Source organism: Pongo pygmaeus, chromosome 9, assembly GCF_028885625.2.
Source record: "Pongo pygmaeus isolate AG05252 chromosome 9, NHGRI_mPonPyg2-v2.0_pri, whole genome shotgun sequence".
Taxonomy (NCBI): Eukaryota; Metazoa; Chordata; class Mammalia; order Primates; family Hominidae; genus Pongo; species Pongo pygmaeus.
This window is the reverse complement of record NC_072382.2, coordinates 3,841,822-3,865,758: the sequence shown is the minus strand read 5'-3', so window position 1 is coordinate 3,865,758 and position 23,937 is coordinate 3,841,822. Positions and strand designations below refer to the sequence as shown.

Genomic DNA, 23,937 nt, shown 5'->3' with positions numbered 1-23,937 from the left:
ATTTCCACCTCTGATTCTAGATTCCAGGACAGCAGGTTCTGTGCGGCCATGCCCTGGGACCAATCACACCTCTGGTCCAGATTTCAGAAGCCACTGAGAATGATGCCAGGTGCCTTCTCAGGCTCACGATCATGTGGCTAAGCTTAAAAGTCTCAGGGAATTCAATTCCACAGGGCCCCTTTCCAGATATAAAACAATCTGCTAGGGCCCATAGCATCTCTGGGCAGGAGGATAAAGTACTCAAGGGTAGAGTGTTTATTCCAGAGTCATAAACATTTATAGCCCGTGGCTACAGAGGACACCGGCTCAGGACCACAGACCCTTTTTCTTGCTATTTCTCCAACATTTCATAAGCAGTCCACCATATTGTGCTGAAATTATCTGAGGCAAAGAGCCCAGACTGATGCCCGCCCCTAATGTGTCAATCCCTGAGCCAATCTCAGCCTTTGCAGTGGGTCATGCAAAGGAGATGAATAAACCTAAGTATCGGCAACAATTTTGGCCAGGCATGGTGGCTCACGCCTGTAATCCCAGCACTTTGGGAGGCCGCGGCAGGTGGATCAACCTGAGGCCAGGAGTTTGAGACCAGCCTGGCCAACATGGTGAAACCCATCTCTACTAAAAATGCAAAAATTAGCCAGGCGTGGTGGTGGGCACCTGTAATCCTAGCTATTCAGGAGGCTGAGGCAAAAGAATCGCTTGAACCCAGGAGGTAGAGGCTGCAGTGAGCTGAGATCACACCACTGCACTCCAGCCTGGGTGACAGAGCGAGACTCGGTCTCAAAAACAAAACAAAACAAAAAACAAAGTATCAGCAACAATTTCATGACAATGAAACCAGAGCAGCAGCTGCAAAGTCAATTTGGGGACTTGTGGATGGCCAGGCTCACAACGCACACACTGCTCCATGAACACTTCCTCTGGGCCTCACAACCACGCCCAGATATCACTACTAACATTCAATGTCATGACCGGGAATCTGGGGCTGAGAGAGCATGGGTGGCTGGCTCGAGGTTGCACAGCTGCAGGTACTGGGGCCAGATGTAGAGGAGACTACCAAATTCTCTGGTCTTCTTGCCCAGTTTTCCTGCCGTTATGGAAATGATCAGCCCCTGAAATGAACTGCGTGGATTTACTCTTCCTGGTCCATCACCTCCCACTGGTCCGTGGGATCAGAACCTTGACTTTTCTGTGCCAGAAAAGTGTCTGGTCCTTAGTTGGCCCTCAATGACAATTTTTTTTCCCAATGGATACCCATATTACAGATAAGCAAACTGAGGCCAGGACAGCTGAGTGATTTGCTCTAAATCACACAACTTCCAAGTGGCATCTCATCTTTTTCTCCACCAGAACCCCTCCCCTGAATCTGACACATGGTCCACACTGGGGATCCCAATAACCTCAGCGTCAGCGTCACAACAGAACAGAGAAACGTGCAGATGCGGCATCACCTTAGCCCTGGGTGGGCGTCCATGACATCTCGGGCTTCAGAGGAATCTCTAGTCACTGAGTAGAGAACTCACTTAGGTTGCTCAAGTGCCAGCTGCAAATACACACGTGCAGCCTCTTGCTGTTGACTAAGCTAAAGTCAGTGCAATCACTGAATGATGCCAACATGTTTGCAGGAGTAGAAATGATCCGTTTTTGGCTTCTCTTAACTGATGTAACCCAACACATATACACTGCAGGAAACAATGCCTGTAAACTTGGGGCGTAGCAAGCCTGGGTCAGACAGGCAGGGACGGGTCGTGCATTGCGTGGAAATGCGTAGGGCTGCCCCGTCTTATAGATCAGCCACTTCTGGAGGGAGGCCCAGGAGCTTGTAGCTGTTGACAGCAGCTCAAAGAGCCTCGGTCACCCGGGCAGGAAGCAGAAGTGAAGCTGTGCTGTTGAGAACAGCTGGATGGTCACAGCCGCCCTGCTACCCAACGACTCAGAGATGAATTGGAGAATGGTATGGTTTGAATGTGTGTCCTCTCCAAACCTCATGTTCAAATGTGATCCCCGGTGTTGGAGGTGGGGCCAGGTGGGAGGTCTTTGGGTCCTGGGGCGGATCCCTCCTGAATGGCCTGGAGCCCTCCCCATGGTAGTGAGTCAATTCTCGCTCTGTTAGTTCACAGGGGAGCCAGGAACTCCTCCTCCCCTGCTCACTCTCGCACCCCCTCTTGCTGCCTAATGCCTGCTCTTGCTTTGCCTTCTGTCATGAGAACAAGCTCCCTGAGGCCTCGATGCTGAGACAATGCCGGCACCACGCTTTCTGTACAGCCTGCAGAACCGTGGGCCAATTAAACCTCTTTTCTCTTAGCCGGCCTCAGGTTTTTTTTTTTTTGTAGTTGTTGTTTTAGACAGAGTTTCACTCTTGTTGCCCAGGCTGGAGTGCAATGGCACCATCTTGGCTCACTGCAACCTCCACCTCCAGGGTTCAAGCAATTCTCCCGCCTCAGCCTCCCGAGTAGCTGGGATTACAGGCACACAGGACCACACCCAGCTAATTTTTGTATTTTTAGTAGAGACGGGGTTTCACCATGTTGGCCAGGCTAATCTCGAACTCCTGATCTCCGGTGATCCATCTGCCTCGGCCTCCCAAAGTGCTGGGATTAAAGGCATGAGCCACCTCACCCAGCCAGTTGTTTCTTTATAGCAATGAAAGAACAGACTATTGCGAGGAATATGATGTAATTTAAAAATTCCTTCTTTGTGCCTGACTCCTGGCAGAGTTCCTAAAACCCTTGGAATGTCCTCAGTGATAAGAGTATCTCTGGAGCACTAATGAGATGACTCTCAACTCCCAGGTAGCTTCCAGGATGGGGGCTGGTGGCCGGAAGGATCAGATCATGACTCTAGGGTCAGGACTCCCAGTCTCTCTGCTGACCGGCAGGATGGAGTCCAATCACCATGGTCAGTGATTTCATCCTATGTAACGAAACTTCCATAAAAATCCCTCAACAATGGGGCCTGGGGGCTTCTGAGCCGGCAAACACATCCACGTGCTGGGAGGGTGGTGCACCCCCAACTCCACAGGGACGGAAGCTCCTGCATGCTGGGCCCTCCTGACATCGCTCAGTGCACCTCTTCATCAGCTATGCATTTGTATACTTTGTAATAAGCCGGGGGTAGTAGTTAAAATGCCTTCTTAGGTTCTCTGAGCTGCTCCAGCAAGTGATCGAACCCCAAAAGGGGGTGGTGGGAACCCCTAGTTCACAGCCAAATGGGACAGAAGTGTGGGTGGCCTGGGGACTTGATGTTTATGGAGGGCAGTCTTCTGGGACTGCGCCCTTAAACTTGTAGTTAGTGTCAGAATTGAATTAATTCTTGACATCCAGCTGGTGTCTGGAGAGGTGGAGAAGGAAAATACACCACCCATTAGGCGCTGGGAGGGAAAAATGTAAAACCCCTCAGAGAAGCATGGGGAGGGAGCCCCGTTCTCCATGCCCAGGGCCCACGGTCCTGGTTATGAAAGCCTGAATCAGACCCATGGTTTATTATTCACAGCAAGATTTCTCTCCAGGGATTCTTTGAATCTGTAGTGAAAAAAAAATGTATAAAAGTTGTACAACAGTGTGAGATTCATGGCAAAATCAGATGCAACCTTTTATTAGTCCATTTTCACACTGCTATAAAGAAATACCTGAGACTGGGTAATTTATAAAGGAAAGAGGTTTAATTGACTCACAGTTCCATATGGCTGCGGAGGCCTCAGGAACATTACAGTCACAGTGGAAGGTGATGGGAAAGCAAGCACCTTCTTCACAAGGCAGCAGGAGAGAGAACAGCAAAGAAGGAACTTCCAGACACTTATAATAAAACCATCAGATCTAGTGAGAACTCACTTACTATCATGAGAACAGCATGGGAAACCGCTGTGATCCAATCACCTCCCCCGCTCAGTACATGGGGATTACAGGTCCCTCCCTCAATATGTGGGGATTACAATTAGAGGTGAGATTTTGGTGGGGACACAGAGCCAAACCATATCAAACCTCAAGACCCCAGACTGATTTTTAAATGTGGGGAGAATTTCCCAATGCAAATGGGATTGGTCTCACCCCACCACCGTGTCTCCCCCACCCACTACGGCATCCAGGCTGTGACACAACCACAGTCCATGCACCGTGGGCTGAAATATACCTCCAGGGAAGGAACGCCCTCGCCCACGGGCTGTGGGTACTCGCGCAGGAGCCGCTCCTCATCCAGGAACTTGCCGTCGCGCCCGTTACTGGCCGGCTGGAACAGGCCGTAGTTCAGGACATCTTTCAAACTCTGGGTTAACGTACACAGGATCCGCTGCTTTGCAACCCACACCGTGGCGTCTGGGTTAAATCGAATGCATTTCTGCCAGGAAGGACAAAGACAGCTGATGAGTGACAGAGGACGGTACCTGAGTCACCCACGTGGGGCGCGTGGTCAGAGAGGCAAAGCTGCTTCCACCCCTTCCCGACACTTCCTCTGAGCAGTGAACCCACGGCTTTTCACGATGAAAAATAAAGCCTACTGGTTGCTGGGACACAGACATTCGGTAAATATAAAAGGGAAAAAGGAAAGACCGAGGCATTGGTCTCTTTGGCCTTGATCTCACCATGGACTCAAATCTCCAGCACTGGCCGGGTCCGGCCGCTCACGCCTGTCATCCCAGCACTTTGGGAGGCCGAGGCAAGCAGATCACGAGGTCAGGAGATCGAGACCATCCTAGCCAACATGGCGAAACCCCATCTCTGCTAAAAATACAAAAATTTGCTGGGCATGGTGGTGCGTGCCTGTAATCCCAGCTACTCGGGAGGCTGAGGCAGAAGAATCGCTTGAACCAGGGAATTAGAGGTTGCACTGAGATGAGATTGCACCACTGCACTCCAGCCTGGCGACAAGACAAGACTGTCTCAAAAAAAAAAAAAATCTCTAGCCCTCACAGTGTCTTCTTGGTCATCAATGACCACCTGTCGCCTCAGGGCCCTCTCTCACTTGCATGGCACTTCTCAAACTCCAGCAGTTTGAAAAACACAGGTCACAGACCCCACTTATGTCTCCCTAACAGAATGTCTGATTCAGTAGGTCTGGGTGGGACCTGAGAACCTACATCTCAGACAAATCCCAGGGTGCTACTGCTGCTGCCCTCCTGGGGAACACACATTCAGAACCACAGCCCGCGCATATTTCAATGTGACTTAATTTTGACATGGATCATTCTTTAGCATTTCAGATTCGGTGGAAGCCTTGTCTTATAACCACGCTGACGAGAAAGTTTTCATACTACCCACGCTGACTCTGAACACAAAAGCTTTAAAAACGCCGTCATCACCTCTCCCAAAGGACACAGGAAAGCAATTACGGAAAAACGATTTGATGGAAAATCAAATCAGTTGCCACGAGAGTTCATTTTTGCGAAGTTAAATAGCGTCAACAGGGCCTGCAAACCAATCACAACACTTCAAACACATAATAGCACCTCTGAGGACTGAAATAACAACAACTTGGTCACGTTCCCAGGTCCCCTCTGTGAGACTCACCAGTGAGCCAGGAAAGGCAAAGGCCAGGCAAATCCACTTCTACCCATGACTTCTAATTTTTGTTGAATTAAAATTATATTCTACTGAACAGCTGTCAGCAGGAGCTCAATAATTCACTTTGTCACTGTCAAAGTGTTCAGAACAAAAGGAAGTTTGATTGAATATGAGACTCAAACCAGTTCTCCATCTGAGGATTCTGAGGATTCTGTGGGTTTGTGCCCAAGAAAGCAAAAGGCCCTATCATCTTCCCAAGACAGCCCGAGGGTAAGTTCCTCATCGCTGGGAAAATGATCCTGGGACTGCCAACAGGAGGCTGGGTTCAGTGGGTGGCCAGAGTCCTCCCTGCCAGGAAACCTGACCCTGTGCACAAAAGCTCCTGTTTCTCCCTTCCAATGTCAAAGCCTGAGCTCATGTGTGGCTCTCAAATCTCCCCACAGGGCTGTGAGGCTGGGTGGGGGCAGTTGTTTATTCCAGAAAGATTTCCAGACCCGCACCCTCCCCCATCCTTGGCTGAGCAAGGACTCTCTGGAAACTCCTGGCACAAGAAAAAAGCTGAATCAGTTGTGACCAGGTGGGGCCGCTCACTACTCACCCTTCAGTCTCAGGAATCCTTCTGGGCCCCTCCAATTCAAGCTCCAACATCCACAGAGCCCATGGCTCCCTCCCTGACACCTGCAGAGAAGCTTCAGCCAAGGGGAAATTCCTTGGAGGAGCACAGGGCTCCAAATCGCCTCTCAGGGGACTTCTGTGCCACTGCAGGTGATTGCAAAGATGGGTGTCCACCGTCATTTGTGGACAGGGTGGGGATGCTATGTCTGTGCAGCACGGGGGCCAACCCCACAAAACAAGAACCATCTGCTCCAGAAAATGCTAAGAGCACCGCCTTGAGAATCATCTAGAAGGAGCAAGAGCTCAAAGGTCGGAAAGCCTGGGTTTGCAACCTAGTGGGAGACACCAACCTTGATTCCTAGGGAAACCCACCCACCCAGCAGTCCTCTGATTCCCCCGTGAAAATCAGAGCCACTACTTAACTTCAGGGCTGCTGTCAGGATCAAATGGAATATAAATAAGACATGTTGTTATGGGCTGAACTGTGTCCCTCTAAATAAATGTTGAAGTCCTAACGCCCATACCCTATGAATGTGATTTATTTGGGAATAGGATCTTTGCAGATGTAATCAAGTTAAGATGAGGTCATACAGGAGCAGGGTGGACCCTAATGCAATAACTGTGTCCTTACAAAGTGAGTAAATCTGGACATTAACCCTTTGTCAGATGGATAGATTGCAAAAATTTTCTCCCATTCTGTAGGTTGCCTGTTCACTCTGATAGTAGTTTCTTTTACTATGCAGAAGCTCTTTAGTTTAATCCCACTAGTCTATTTTAGCTTTTGTTGCCATTGCTTTTGGTGTTTTAGTCATGAAGTCCTTGCCCATGCCTATGTCCTGAATGGTACTGCCTAGGTTTTCTTCTAGGGTTTTTATGGTTTTAGGTCTAACATTGAAGTCTTTAATCCATCTTGAATTAATTTTTGTATAAGGTGTAAGGAAGGGATCCAGTTTCTTCTACAAAGAAGTTAAACAAATTCACAAGAAAAAATCAAACAACCCCATCAAAAAGTGGGCAAAGGATATGAACAGACACTTTTCAAAAGAAGACATTTATGCAGCCAACAGACACATGAAAAAATGCTTATCATCACTGGCAATCAGAGAAATGCAATCAAAACTACAATGAGATATCATCTCACACCAGTAAGAATGGCGATCATTAAAAAGTCAGGAAACAACAGATGCTGGAGAGGATGTGGAGAAATAGGAACGCTTTTACACTGTTGGTGGGAGTGTACACTAGTTCAACTATTGTGGAAGACAGTGTGGCGATTCCTCAAGGATCTAGAACTAGAAATACCATTTGACCCAGCGACCCCATTACTGGGTATATACCCAAAGGATTATAAATCATGCCGCTATAAAGACACATGCACACGTATGTTTATTGTGGCACTATTCACAATAGCAAAGACTTGGAACCAACCCAAATGTCCATCAATAATAGACTGGATTAAGAAAATGTGGCACATATACACCATGGAATACTATGCAGCCATAAAAACGGATGAGTTCGTGTCCTTTGTAGTGACATGGATGAAGCTAGAAACCATCATTCTGAGCAAACTATCACAAGGACAGAAAACCAAACACTGCATATTCTCACTCATAGGTGGGAATTGAACAATGAGAACACTTGGACACAGGGTGGGGAACATCACACACGGGGGCCTGTCTTGTGGTGGGGGATTGGGAGAGGGATAGCATTAGGAGAAATACCTAATGTAAATGACCAGTTAATGGGTGCAGCAAACCAACACGGCACATGTATACATATGTAACAAACCTGCACATTGTGCACATGTACCCTAGAACTTAAAGTATAATTTTTTTAAAAAAGTGAGAAAATCTGGACACAGCATCACGCACACAGGAAGACGATCATGTGAATGGGAAGGCAGAGACCGGTGTGTCCCATCTGCAAACCCAGCAATGCTAAGATTGCTGGTAAGCCCCCAGCAGCTGGGGTAGAGGTAGAGAATCTGGGACAGATTCCCCCTCAAGCCTCAGAAGGAACCAACCTTGCCTACCCCTTGGCCTTGGACTTCCAGCCTCCAGAACGTGAGACAATACGTGTCTGGGATTTAAGGCACCAGTCTGTGGTTCATTATGGCAGGCACGGGAACTCATAAACGTGTGAATCACCTGCCACTAATTGTGGCAGCAAAAAAAACAGCAGCATCATCATCTCTGAGAGCAGAACTCAGCAGGTCGAGCATTCCCAGCTCCCAGGGAACTCCCCTCCCTCCATACGTGATGGAAGCCGCCCACATGTTCACACCAGCTCTGGGCAAGCCCACAACGTTAGAAGACACTTTGGATGAATCCTACCTTCAATTCTTCACTTACCCATCATTGACTCACTGTCCAATCAGGCAAACCCCAGGTCCAAGAGCAGGCCTGACACAGTACAGGTGACTGACACTGGCTGAATGGATGATGTGGGAGCCACAAAGGCAATAAATAAGAAGCAAACCAGCCTGAGGTCACCATTTGTAGTGGGGAAAGACACCTACTCAACTGTCACACAATATGGAAAAGTAAAAATCCATGCTAACACGAGCTCCCTTGGGGACCCAGAGGAAGGAGTAAGTGATGCTGCTTGGTAAGGAGCGTGCATCACAGGCTGCTGCCCAGGAACACAGAGGGATATGCGAGTCTGGGGTAGGACTTCCAGGTTGAGGGCCCAGCATAAGGAGAGGGAGGGAGGCAAAGGTAGAACAGTGATGAGTCTAGCAGGTGGATGGTCCAAAACAGTTTCTGCCTTAAGTGACCCTTCCTGGTCCCACTGTTACCAATGTGAGCCTTGGTCATGTCAAGTTCTCCTTGAGGAGAACGGTTTCTGATTCTGGTCTCCCCACAGCCCTGTGAGGTGGCTATTCCTTTATAATTTGTTAGAGATGTTCTGAGTGAGTGAGTGATTTGTTAGATGACTCACAGATAGTACAGAAAGGATGGCAAAGACGACAGTGTGTAAGAAGTCCCAACCCTGGCCAACTCCTCTAAAGGATTGCTGGAGGAAACACCTCTCTTCTCTTTGAGCTTCTATCTTCTGTGCACAGGGTCCTATACCAGCACCAGGACAGGAGTGGGTGAGAGGACATGAAGATGACCAAGATGTGCTCTTGCCCCTTAAAGAGTTCAGTGTCTACAGGGAGGGAATGATGATGATGGTGGTGATGGTGATGATGGTGGTGGTGATAACTATGGTGGTGGTAGTGGTGGTGATAATGGAGATGTTGGTAATGGTGATGATAGTGATCATGATGGTGATGATGGTGATGGTGATAAGGGCAATAATAATGGTATTATGATAGCGATAATGGTGATGGTGATGATGGTGGTGATGATGATGATAGTGATGATGGTGATGGTGATAATGATGGTATGATGGTAGTGATAATGGTGATGATGTTGGTGATGGTGATGGGGATGGTAGTGATGATGGTGAAGATGGTGATGGTGATGGTGATAATGGTGATAACAATGGTGGTGATAATGGTGATGGTGGTGATTATAAGGATGGTGGTGATGATGGTGATGGTGACAATAATGGTGATAATGATGGTATTTATGATAGTGATGATGGTGATGATGATGGTGATGGTGATAATGATGGTATGATGGTGTGATAATGGTGATGATGTTGGTGACGGGGATGGTAGTGGTGATGATGGTGGTGATGGTGACAATAATGGAGATAATGATGGTATTATGATGGTGATGATAACGGTAATAATGATGGTATGATGGTAGTGATAATGGTGATGATGTTGGTGATAGGGATGGTAGTGGTGATTATAAGGATGATGGTGATGGTGATAATAATGGTGATGATGGTATTATGATAGTGATGATGGTGATGATGGTGATGGTGATGGTGATGATGGTGGTGATGATGGTGATGATAATGGTGATAATGATGGTATGATGATAGTGATGAAGGTGATGGGGATGGTAGTGATAATGACAGTGATGGTGATCATAATGAGGATGATGATGGTGATGACAGTGGTCACTGCAATGATGACAGTAGTGGTGATGATGAAGATGATGGTGATGACAGTGATAATGATGATGGTGATGAAGATGATGGTGATGACAGTGATAATGATGATAACCATGACACAACGATTACCATGTATTGAATCCTAATAAGCCAGAAATTATGCTAACTGTATTCACCTTCACCACAACCCTAAGTGGATATTATTACTGTTTGTATAATATTATTATTACTGTTTATATAATAATGATAATAATAATAATATTCTCATTCTCTAGATAAAGAAGCTGAGCCTCAGAGACTCCAAGTAACTACCCCAAGTAACTACCCCAAGTAACTACCCCAAGCAGTAGAGGTTTAATTTAAACCTAAGTCAAATCTCACCATCTCCCGAGTCCTTGCTGTTCAAGTGATAGATGATGTTCCTCTCTATACACACCCACTGCCAATCTTAGTGCAGGCAAAACATAAATTAAAGGCATATCCCATTCTATTTCACTTTGCTTTATTGAGCTTCACAGAAAATGGGTTTTTGCAAATTGGAGGTTTGCAGCAACTCTGCAACGAGAAAATCTATCGGCATGATTTCTCCAATAGCATACACTCACTTCATATCTCTCTGTCACATTTGGGTAATTCTTGCACTATGTCAAATTTTTCGTAATTATTATATCTGTTATGTGGTCAGTGATTTTTGATGTTACTATTGTCATTGTTCTGGGGTGGCATGAACCACACCCATATAAGATAGGAAACTTAATAAAAGTTCTGTGTGTTCTGACTGTTCCACTGACCAGCTATTCTCCCACCTCTCTCCCTCTCCTTGGGCCTCCCTATGCCCTGAGACACAATAATATTGAAATTAGGTCAAGTAATAACCCTACAGTGGCCCCTACGTGTCCAAATGAAGGGAAGAGTCACACATCTCTCATTTTAATCAAAAGCTAGGAGTGATTAAGCTTAGCAAGGAAGGCATGTTGAAAGCTGAGTCAGGCCAAAAGTGAGGCCTCCTGCACCAAACAGTAAGCCATCATGTGAATCCAAACAAAATGTTCCTGAAGGAAATTAGAAGGGCCACTCCAGTGAACACACAAATGATAAGTGAAACAGGCCTTAGTGCTGATAGGGAGAAGGTTTGAGTCGTCAAACTTTGATGATCAAGACGGTCACAACATTCATTTAAACCAAAGCCTCATCCAGAGCAAGGCCCTGACTCTCTTCAATTCTCTGAAGGCTGAGAGAGGTGAGGAAGCTGCAGGAGAAAGGCTGGAAACCAGCAGAGGTTTATTCATGAGGTTGAAGGAAAGAAGCCATCTCCATAACAGGAAAGTGCGAGGTGAAGCAGCAAGTGCTGACGGAGAAGCTGCAGCAAGTTCTCCAGAAGATCTTGCTGAGATCATTGATGAAGGTGGCTACGCTAAATAACAGATTTTCAATGTAGACAAGACAGTCTTCTATTGTAAGTAGATGGCATCTAGGACTTTCGTAGCTAGAGACAAGAAGTCAATGTCTGGCTTAAAAGCTTCAGAGGACAGGCTGTCTTATTAGGGGCTAATGCAGCTGGTGACTTTAAGTTGAAGCCTATGCTAATACATCATACAAAAAAACCTAGGGCCCTTAAGAATGATGCTAAATCAATTGGCTGGGCGCGGTGGCTCACACCTGTAATCCCAGCACTTTGGGAGGCTTAGGTGGGTGGATCATGAGGTCAAGAGATAGAGACCAGCCTGGCCAACATGGTGGAACCCCATCTCAACAAAAAATACAAAAATTAGCTGGGTGTGGTGGCGGGCACCTGTAATCCCAGCTACTTGGCAGGCTGAGGCAGGAGAATCACCAGAACCCAGGAGCAGGATGTTGCAGTGAGCCGAGATCATGCCACTGCACTCCAGCCTGGTAACAGAGTGAGACTCCATCTCAAAAAAAAAAAAGAATTATACCAAATCAACTCTATCTGTGCTCTATAAATGGAACAACAAAGCCTGGATGACAGCACATCTGTTTACAGCACATGTTACTGAATATTGTAAGCCCACTGTTGAGACCTAATGCTCAGAAAAAGAGATTCTTTTCCAAATATTACTGCTCCTTGACAATGCACCTGGTCACTCAAGAGCGCTGATGGAGACGTACAAGGAGATAAACGTTTTCATGCCTGCATACACAATATCCATTTTGCAGTCCATGGATTAAGGATCAATTTCGACTTTCAAGTCTTATTATTTAACCATATATCTTGTAAGCCTATAGCTGCCATAGATTCCTCAGATGGAGCTGGGCAAAGTCAACTGAAACTTTCTGGAAAGAATTTAGCATTCCAGATGCCATTAAGAATATGCATGTTTCATAAGAGGAGGTGGAAATGAAATGTCAACATTAAGTTTGGAGGAAGTTGATTCCAACCCTTATAAATGACTTTTTTTTTTTTTTTTTTTTTGAGATGGAGTCTCGCTCTGTCACCCAGGCTGGGGTGCAGTGGGGTGATCTCGGCTCACCACAACCTCCGCCTCCCACCTCAGTCTCCTGAGTAGCTGGGACTACAGGTGTCCACCACCCCACCCAGCCAATTTTTTGTATTTTTAGTAGAGACAGGGTTTCACCATTAGCCAGGATGGTCTCGATCTCCTGACCTCGTGATCTGCCCACCTCAGCCTCCCAGAGTGCTGGGACTACAGGCGTGAGCCACCATGCCCAGCCAAGAATATTCACGATTCATAAGAGGAGGTAAAAATATCAACATTAAGTTTGGAAGAAGTTGATTCCAACTCTCATGGATGACTTTGAGGGATTCAAGCCTTCGGTGGAGGAAGGAACTGCAGATGTGGTGGAAATAGCAAGAGAACTGGAATTAGAAGTGGGGCTGAAGATGGGACTGAATTGCTGCAATCTCATGATAAAACTTGAATGGATGAGGAGTTGCCTCTTTGGGATGAGCAGAGGAAGTGGTTTCTCGAGACGGAATCTACTGCTGGTGAAGATGCTGTGAACACTGTTGAAATGACCACACAAGATCTAGAATATTCCATAAACTCAGTGGATAAAGCAGTGCAGGGTTTGAGAGGATTTCATCCAATTTTGAAATAAGTTTTACTGTGGGTAAAATGCTATCAAACAGCATTGCATGCTACACAGAAATCGTTTGTGAGTCAATTAATGCAGCAAACTTCTTTGCTGTCTTATTTTACGGAATTGTCACAGCCACCCCAACCTTCAGCAACCACCACTCTGATCAGTCGGCAGCCATCAACATGAGGCAAGACACTCCACCAGCAAAAAGATTACAGGCCACTGAAGATGCAGATGACTCTTAAGTATTTTTGACAAAGTATTTTTTAATTAAGGTATATACACTGCTTTTTTAGACATGATGCTATTACATATTTAATAGACTACACAGAGTATAAATATAACCTTAATGTGCATTGGGAAACCAAAAAATGTGTGCACCTCATTTTATTGCAAGATTCATTTTATTGCAGTGGTCTGGAACCAGACTCACTATCTCTAAGATATGCCTGTTATGTGAGTCATTGAGAATACTGAAGAAGATGTTAATGATCAGGTCATTTCTGTATCAGAAGAAATATTCCCTTTGTTCAGACCTTCCAGGCTGCATACAACCCCAGCCTCTGGTGGACCAGCCATCCTCTCCACGTCTGCCAGCTGGAGCCCCACTCATCCTTTCCACTGGGGCTGAGGTCTCATGATGTCATCCCCCTGGCCTCCTGCAGGCTAAGCTGACCACTGGGCACCTTGGGCGGGAACACAGGGAGCTGCTCCGACTGCCCGCAGCCCTCAGGCCAGCTGACTGGCCCTGCTCCCTTTCCTGTCTCGCCTGTGAGTCTCGGCCTCTCCACCTTGCATTTCCTGTCTCCCAGGAGGGTGGGAGCAGTGCTGGGTTTCATATTTTGCCTTAGGGTGTTTCTCCTCACTCTCTTCTAACTGGCAGGCAGGAGTTGGTCCCTCTGTCACTCAATCTCCTGAAGGCTGTGATGTCCAGATTCTTCCAAAACCCGCCGCGTGGCTGGCCCAAGGGGCTCAAGACACAGAAAACCTGCAAATGGATGTAACGAGATCTCCGAGATCCAAACCAGGATGTCTTCTCCCTTATCTCCAGAAAGACAGTACACACAGCATGAGACCTGGGTGGTGATGGAGTGGGACAGGGGCTGACATTGTCAGGAGCTGTGGAGACAGAGTTTGTGGCTGACACCAGCCTTGCGATGATGTACACACCGATCCCAGAAAGTTCTCAGGACTTCTTCAGGCCAGCCTCAGTTCTCCCTAAGTTCCCTTCGTACCACAAAGGCCCTCAGCCACAAAAGGGAGCTGTGTCCTAGCACAGATGAACCATCCACATCTTCCCGTCCCTCCTACTCCTCCCCATCTCTCTCTCCCCCGACATCTGTCTCAGCACCACTGCAACGTCCAGCCAGTTAAGTGGTCCTCCCTGCCCCAGCCTGAGCTGCCTGAGGACAGGGGTTTCTTTTTTTGAGTCAGAGTCTCACTCTTTCGCCAGGCTGGAGTGCAGTGGTGCGATCTCAGCTCACTGCAACCTCCACCTCCTGGGTTCAAGCAATTCTCCTGCCTCAGCCTCTGGAGTAGCTGGGACTACAGGCGCCCGCCACCACGCCCGGCTAATTTTTGTATTTTTAATAGAGACAGGGTTTCGCCATGTTGACCAGGATGGTCTTGATCTCTTGATTCCATGATCCATCCGCCTCGGCCTCCCAAAGTGCTGGGATTATAGGTATGAGCCACTGTGCCCGGCCATTTCTGTCTTTTTCTTTGCATAACCAAACCAAAGCTAGTAAACGTGGATGGCACTGAACAGCACTGGATCAACATTCCAGACATGGAACACTCCTGGGTAGTATCATCCAACAGTCAAGAAAGGCCTGGACTTCACAGCGGGGCTGATGGGAGTTTCTGCCTACTGAGCCTTGCTTGTACTCAGTGGACTGTGCAGACCATTAACTACAGCAATGACCCTGCGAGGAGAGGCTATGCCATCGAGGTCTGCAGAGCTGTAAGTTACACAGCTAGGGTTGGCCATGCTGTTGAACAGAGTGATACACCTACACCCCTCTTAGCACAGTTCATGGTCAAGCTCAAATCAAAACCAAAGAGCAGGCGAGGCAACATAGGGAAACCGTCTCTACAAAAAATAAAAAAATTAAAAAATTAGCCAGGCATGGTGGTACATGTCTGCAGTCCCAGCTACTCTGGGGCTGAGATAGAAGGGTCCCTTCAGCTAGGAGTTTGAGGCTGCAGTGAACTATGATTGCACCGCTGCATTCCAGCCTGGGTGACAGAGCAAGACCCTGACTCAAAACAAAACAAAAGAAAAAATGGAGAGAGTGAGGGAAGGTCACTCACACTTGGTTCACACGAGTTACAAGTATTCTGCAAGGTGAGAGGCTAAGAACTGAGACTACCGGACTGTGGGCAGAATGCGGGCACTGGAGACAGGCAGAGGCAGCTGTGTTTGGCCTGAGTCTGCCACTTACGCTGAGTCATGAGTCACTCGGGCTGCTGTGGCAAAGCACCACAGAACAGGCTGCTTAAACCACAGACATTTATTGTCTCTCATTCTGGAAGCCATAAGTCTGAGATCAAGATGTCTGCAGGGCTGGTTCCTCCGGAGGCCTCTCTTCCTGGCTTGCAGATGGCCGCCTTCTGTGTCCTCAGGTGGTTGCCCCTCTGTGCGTGTCTGCGTCCTCACCTCCTCTCCTTATAAGGACTCCAGTCCGATGGGATCAGGGCCCACTCTAACAACTTCATTTAACTTGATTGCCTCTGTAAAGACCCAATCTCCAAATAAAGCCTCATTCTGAGGTCCTGGGCTACGACTTCATTCGATATAGAAATTTTGGTGGAGGACAGACTTAGCCCACAACACTGAATGACCACGGGGCAAGTCTCTGCAACCTACCGAGGGCCACCACCTGCCTGTGGTGGGACACGTCCGCACTGATGAGTAAGACAACATAAACAATGGTGGATCAGCAAACCAGGGCCGAAAAGTATCCGGCCTGCCAGGGTCACAGGAGCTTCTTGGGCAAGGCTGTTTTGATTTACAGCAATGTAGCAAGAGAGTTTCCTGCGACAGACTAAATTGCTTTCCAAATCTGTTTGGGCCCTGTAAAGTGGCGATGATGACAGGTGATTTTGGAAGATTGTAGTGAGGGCAAGGGAGTGTCTAGACAAAGCTTGAGAAAATGGTAAATATTATACCATATCAAATAGGTCTTATTGCCGTGGGTTATCTGAAGGCTGTGGAAAGGGCCATCCACAAGCCTGTGTAATCCAACTCGAGGCTTGGATTACACAGATGGATTCAGGGACCTCCACCTCTACGGCATCTGCTAATTCACCTTCCTCAGGTGAGACTTACATCCACCTTCCTCTTGACTTCTACCCAAGGAGCCCGGGAAAAGCCAAGAGAACAAGGAGGAAGAAATGCCAGGGCATCTCAGGTCGTGGCCCCACGGGGACATTCCCTATTCAGGATCTGTAGCCAGAAATGCAGACCCCAGGGACAATCAAGATGCCAGCTCTGCAAACGCGTGTAAGCAGCGTTCAGCAAGCATTTAGGAAAGCCAGAAAGAACTTCCAAGTTTCTGAGCAATCATTCATTACAAAGAAGCACATTTCACATTCAGAATTTCCTCTGCAGTTATGGTTTCTGTCACCATCAATTTCTGCATGATGCGTTTTGCATGATGCATTTTTAAGGGCCCGTCATAAACACAAGCTTGGCAGGGGCCACGGAAAGGTGCACGCAGGCATCTTCGGGCCTTCGATAGCTGTTCACGTGCAATCCGTGTACTTGCACGCCTCTGACAAATAACCAACATCAAGGTCACCCCAAACTACGATTGGTTTATTCCCAAATGCAGTTATCCAAATGAAATAATACTTCTTACTGTGGACAGAGGCCCATTGGGCTGGTGCTCATGGTGGCAAACACTAAAACCCTGGAACGGGTAACACATGAAGCTGAAATCAGACATGTCAATAGAACAGGAAAATGCAGGGTGACCTTGACACAGAAGGACAGCCTGGTCGGGGGGTGCTGAGGTCCAAGAGTCAGGCTTAGTGCTTCTGCATGTTTAAACGCCGATAAAGGGTAACGGAGCTGTGGATTCGTTTTTCCAATTAGAACATTTTTCACACAGTGAAAGCCTCATGGCAGCCGCTGGATGCTGTGGTGAAGTGGTGGGCAGACTGTATCTCCGGGCGATTAGTAAGAGGCTGCCTGTCCGTCTCTGCTATTGTCAAGGTGATGCTAAACTGGGAGACACTGCTTGGTTCTGCCAGCGGTCCATGGACTCCTTGGGGGTGACTTAATCTTCCTCTTTTCATAGCCATGATTTCAGGCAGAGCCATGGTAAAGCAGAGGTCCGATGCTGGCCAGACAAGTCCCTTTAGGAGCAATAAATTGAAGTGAAGTAATAGGCAGCTGTGGAGGGGGAGTTACAATTAAAAAAGTCCTGACTGCAGACACAAAACACTATGCATCCACAGCCTGGCTCGTAAGCATGTTAAACACATCATCTCTTCCTTATGTTCTCTGGGAGGCAGCATTAGCTGCCCAAAGAGGAATGCTCCAAAAACGCCAGATCGTTCCCAGAGCCACACAGCTGCAAGAGGAGGAGCAGGGATTAAGGGGGTCCCCAAGGCCAAGCTAATGAGTCCAACTCGATCCTGGCAGCACACAGACGGAGCCATGAGTCGGGAAGATTAAGCCAGCAGGAGGTCAGAAAGTGGATTACAGACGAGGCCACAGAGGCGGGTGAGGCTGCTGCCGGGATGCAGATGCTGCTCGGAAGCTGTGGTGCGGGAGGCCTTGTCCACCCAGAAGGGAGGGCAATGAGGGAAGGGTGGAGGCTGGCAGGGAGGCAGAGTCGGAGCCAGGCTGCAGGAATCACTCAGGTCCAACCTCAGAGCAAAGATGCTGGAAAAAAGCCCCACCCTTGGATTTAACACAGAAAAGTAAAAACTGATGATCTACGGCCCTGGTATTGCCACCCTCTGGGTAAGCCTTACCAGCTTGGGATGCCAGCAAAGAGGGGACGGCTGCTCCTCACCAGCATGGCCCCAAACCACAATACTCCCCCCACAGTGTGGGATTTACAGAGCTTTGCTACAGAACTTGTAGTAATTCCAGACCAAAGTCACTTTTCCCGTACATTGTTTTCTCCATGAGACTTAAGTAGGTATTAACTCTAAGCTAAGGATGAAGAGCACCTCAAGTCAGACGTTTTATGTGCAGGCTACGGAGACCCTGCAAACTGGGCCGATCTCTCCCATATACAATGCACGAACCCAATATGTAACAGAGGAAGGGTCCACATATAATCCTTACAATATTTGCTTTAAATGATGTGTAAGAAAATAAAGTCCTTCTCTGCCTTTATCGAGGATGCCCTGTGACATGAATAATAACCAATATGATCAAGGCTTTACTTTCCATGGCAACTTTCATTGGAGGGCCCCAGGGCCTTCCCTTTTGTTTTAAACAATTTGTAACTCACCAGTTTCTTGACTAAAATAGTCAAGTGTAAACCACTCCTCTTAAGGACAGGGAGGCTAGTTTTCATTGCTGTATTACAGAGACAGTGGAGGCAGAGGAAAGGCTGAGGGGCTGGGGAGCAGCACTCTCTTTGGTCTTAGCAACCAGTTAACGAAACCACAAAGGAAATCAGATTCCATGCCTTCTACTTCCCCAAGAGGTAATCCAAATGCATACTACAAAGGACATGATGGGGCTACTCAAAGTGGGGACCAAAGATCCTAACCATGTATTTCTATAATCAAGAGAATGGATAGATGGGTGAATGAGTGGATGGAGGGAGGGAGGGAGGGAGGGAGGGAGGGAGGGAGGGAGGGGTGAGGTGGGTAGGAGGATGAGTGGATGCATGGGTAGGTGGGTAGGTGGGTGGCTGGGTGGATGGATGGATGGATGGATGGATGGATGGATGGATGGATGGATGGATGGACGGTTGGTTGGTTGGTTGGCTGGCTGGCTGGCTGGCTGGCTGGCTGGATAGATGGACGGATAAGCGAGTGGAGGGGGGATGTGGATGGGGAGATATAGATGGGTTGGAGGGTCAGGGGATGGGTGGGTAGGTGGGTGGAAGCATAGAGTGGAGGGGTGGTCTAGGGGGCCTCCCTGGTTAGGCTGGAGTCAGTGTTGGGCCACAGTCCATGGACTCAAGTTTTTGAATAAAGACCATTATCATGTTACCATCTTCTGCCCAAGTCCTTTTTGATGACTTTTCTTTTAGGGCAGAAAATGTGCTCATGTCAAGGCCACATATACCTAAACTTCTAATTAAGTCTATAATCCCAGAAGAATTTCATTTGGCGAATAAGCAGCTGGGAGAGAACATTCTGGAACAAAACATCTGAAACTAAAAAGGCAGCCCAAAGGAAAACTACGTTTTTTTTTTTTTTTTTTTTTAAGAGAAGGGGTCTCATTACGTTGCCCAGCTGATCCCCCTGCCTGAGCCTTCTGAGTAGCTGGGATTACAAGTATGCACCACTGCACCCAGCTACATTCGTTGATAAAAGAGCTTTTACCTTTCTCAGTGGACTGGGTGACTTGACAGCGCAGAAAGCTCCTCTGTGGCAGGAGGCCCGGAGTGGGCACTGGACACAGCACAGGTGGGAGGGGAGGGGCTCATCTCCAGCAGGAGAGGCAAAGAACTGAGAAAGGGCTTCCCTCTCAGTCCACGTGTGGTGCCACCCCATCACTGGCAATGGCCAGAGCAGGCATCTGGGGAGGGGAATGGGGGAAAGGAGACGTGACTGCCAACAGGGGTGGGGTTTCATCTTGGGGGGATGGAAGCTTCCTGAGATTCACAGTGGTGATGGGCCCACTCATCCATGAATTTCCTAAAATCCACTGACTTGCACACTTCCAATGGGGGAATTATATGGCATGTATATTACATCTCGATTTTTTTTTTTTTTTTTTTTGAGACAGAGTCTTGCTCTGTCGCCCAGGCTGGAGTACAGTGGCACAATCTCAGCTCACTGCAACCTCCGCCTCCCAGGTTCAAGCAATTCTCCTGCCTCAGCCTCCTGAGTAGCTGGGATTATAGGTGTGCATCACCACACCTGGCTAATTTTTGTATCTTTAGTAGAGATGGAGTTTCATCATGTTGGCCAGGCTGGTCACAAACTCCTGACCTCAAATGATCTGCCCGCCTCGGCCTCCCAAAGTGCTGGGATTACAGGCATGAGCTGAGAAACTGCAAAGACGCAGGCCTCACATCTTAAACCCTCTCTCCAGGACAGCCCCACTGGCTTTGTCACAGGGAAGTGTCTGTGGGTCTCCAGCTTTCCCTGCACTTCCCAGGGTCCCAGCCTCCAGCACCATTTACCTGGAGCCCCCATCTCTTCTAATCCTTCTCCTCTCACCAGAGAGGCCAAGATTACCCTTTTCAAATACAAACGATGTCACATGCTCTGTACCAAACCTCTGCCCATCAAACACAACCATGGCCTCTTTGTCATGACCCTACACCTGGACGCCCAACGCCCACCTCTGCTGCCTCACACACACTGCTCCTGCAGCCCTCAGCCTTCTCTGCTGAGTCAACGCACCAAGTTCGTGCATACCTCAGGCTGGCTGTCCCCGAAGACCCTCACCCTAGAAGATTCCAAAGCAAAGACCCTCTCCCATCCTCTGAGGCTCAGTACAGCCATTGGCGCCTCACCCCACAGAGGCAAAGGTTTAAATGAATTCACTCACTCCATAGGCAGATACCCAGCATTCACTCGGTTGTACTGGCAGATGGGGTACAAGGATGAGCAGGGCCTGCACTAGGTGTCCTCGTGGAGAGGAATTGCTGCCCGGCCGCCCCCCAGGCACTTAGCCGTGAAATCCCCCTGTGAAGAAAGAGCCCGAGGAGAAGCCATGGAACCATGGAATCCTCAGGGAAAAAAAATCCACCGACTTGCACACTTCCAATAGGTGTGTGCCCAGGCTACGGAGGACATGAATTTTTTTTTTTTTTTTTTTTTGAGATGGAGTCTCGCTTGTGTCACCTAGGCTGGAGTGCAATGGCACGATCTCAGCTCACTGCAACCTCCACCTCCCAGGTTCAAGCAATTCTCGTGCCTCAGCCTCCTGAGTAGCTGAGATTACAGGTACCCGCCACCACACCCGGGTAATGTTTGTATTTTTAGTAGAGATGGGGTTTCACCATGTTGGCCAGGCTGGTCTCGAACTCCTGACCTCAGGTGATCCACCTGCCTCAGCCTCCCGAAGTGCTGGGATTACAGGCATGAGCCACTGTGCCCAGCCAGGGAGGACCTGATTTTTATCCTCAGACCGGGAAGAAGTCACAGAAGGGCTGGGCTCAGTGGTGATCACGGTGTTGACATGAACACAACCACCCGAGGCCTCGCCTGGAGAACTTCTGACAGTCTGATCTGAAGCTGTTCTGGTTCCCCAAGAGGAAGACGACAGGAAGGGTGGGGTGGTGATGAAGGCTGAGGGAACGACACAGGCTTGCAGGGGTCTAGAAGGTACAGTGACCAGACTTAGAGAGGGACTGGCTGTAGGAGCTGCAGAGATGGAAGCTCAGGAGGATGCCTACATTCTGGTTGCGACGGCTGAATCAAAGATGGTCCCCACGGCCAAAAAGTGGAAAGAATCCAGCTGACCATCGAGTGGGAATGGACTCACAAGATGTGGTCCCTCCATGCAAGATGGCAGGAATCAGAACAAGGCTCAACAAGACTTTGCTAAACACCACCCTGGGCATGGACCTCAAAGCCGTCATGCTTCAGCCTCAGCGTCCACCAAGACTGGATCAAGAAAACGTGGTGCATGTGTACGACGGAATACTACTCAGCCATAAAAAAGGACCTCATGTCTTTTGCAGCAACAGGGATGGAACTGGAGACCATTATCTTACATGAAAGGACTCAGAAACCAAAACTCAAATCCTGAATGTTCTCATTTATACGTGGAAGCTAAATAATGTGTGCGCACAAACGCAGAGCGTGGAATGATGGACACAGGAGACTCAGAAGGGTGGTGGGGGGTGAGAAATTACTTAATAGGTACAAACTACATCATTCAGGTGATGGTCACACAAAAAGCCTACACTTTACCTCTATGCAACATTCCCATGTAATAAAACTGCATTTGTACCCATTAAATTTATACCCAAAAAAGCTGATTATGCTGAGTCAAAGAAACCAGGCACAGAAGGCCACATGTTGTTTGACTCCGTGTCTATGAAGTGTCTAGAATGAGCAAATCCACACAGACAGAAAGTGGCTTCCCGGTCATCAGGGGCTGGAAGTGGGGGTGGGGATCCACTGCAACCCAGCACAAGGGATGGAAACCTCCCACACCAGGATGAAGGTGACAGGTGCACAACTCAGCAAATCCACTAGGAATCATCAAATGGTATTCTTTTCTTTCTTTCTTTTTTTTTTGAGATGGAGTTTTGCTCTTGTTGCCCAGGCTGGAGGGCAGTGGCGCGATCTCCACTCACTGCAACCTCCACCTTGCAGGTTCAAGGGATTCTCCTGCCTCAGCCTCCTGAGTAGCTGGGATTACAAGCATGCGCCACCATGCCCAGCTAATTTTTTTGTATTTTTAGTAGAGACGGGATTTCACCATGTTGGCCAGGCTGGTCTCAAACTCCTGACCTCAGGTGATCCACCTACCTCAGCCTCCCACAGTGCTGGGATTACAGGTGTGAGCCACTGTGCGCAGCCCTGAATTGTATTCTTAAAGTAAGTAAATCTTATAATTTATAAATTATAACTCAAGAAAACTTTTTGAAAAAAAGAAAGCTTTTTTTAGTCTTTTTTTAAAAAAAAAACTTTTTAAAATAAGTATTAAAATCCTTACTTAAAAAAAAAAAAGGTAACTGCTATCTAAGAGAGCAAATAACAGTGGGGCCAGATCTGGAGGTTCCTAGAGAAGGTTAGGGTCATAGCATTGGTTTTGCACAACTTGAGTTGAGGGGCATCTGGGCTTTCAACAGAGAAGGTATCGAGGGGGAAATAAGGCCCGGCCCCCCCAAGAGAGGCTGCAGTGGGAGATGCGGCTGTGGATGCTGTGTGAACGGAAATTCTATCGCCGCCAGGGTGCTGGCTGCAGGGAGCTGGACCTGGCCTAGAAGACCTGCCGCTACCCACTCCCCGGCAGGCCCAGGTGTTGAAGAGAATGCAGCAGAAGGTAAATCTGACCAGAACCGGCTCTCTACCTGGAAAAATCCACCTGAGGGAGTCAAGGACAAACCTTCTTCAAGTGGAATTAAGAGGCTGCCATTCAGATCACAACCATCCAAAGCCGCCAATCTCTCAGACACACGGACTCCATCAACTCCTAGAAGAAGACACCCAGCTCTCACCTGGCAGGGGCCAGGAACAAGGAGTCAGACACACACACAGCAAAGCATCGAAACACAGCTTCTAACGGTAAGGAAACACCCCTGCACCAGCTGTCCAGAGCCCTCTCTCACAATGGGCGGGTATACTCACACAGCAAAGCACCCGAACGCAGCTTCTAATGGTAACAAAACACTCCTGCACCGGCCGTCCAGAGCCCCCTCTCACAATGGGCAGGCGCACTCACACAGCAAAGCACCTGAACGCAGCTTCTAAGGGTAACGAACCACCCCTGCACCTGTCGTCCAGAGCCCCCTCTCACAATGGGTGGGCACCTCATGGTCTCTGAGGATGAGGAGCCAGCCCCAGGTACAGGAGGGGAAGATAGGCTCAGAAGTTGCCAGGACAGGTAGAGTCCTCCCAATATTCAAAAGTAGAGGAATCCTCAAAT

At 48.2% G+C, this 23,937-nt stretch overlaps 1 protein-coding gene across 1 annotated transcript in view; it reads right to left on the bottom strand.

Annotated features, from left to right (window-relative positions):
- The window catches only part of SHANK2 (SH3 and multiple ankyrin repeat domains 2), a 669,064-nt gene that overhangs the window by 560,251 nt on the left and 84,876 nt on the right, over positions 1–23,937 (bottom strand). Inside the window, exon 4 of the mRNA XM_063670714.1 lies at positions 4,129–4,332. Within this exon, the coding sequence (XP_063526784.1) occupies positions 4,129–4,332 (204 nt within the window). The remainder of the gene's footprint in view (positions 1–4,128; positions 4,333–23,937) is intronic.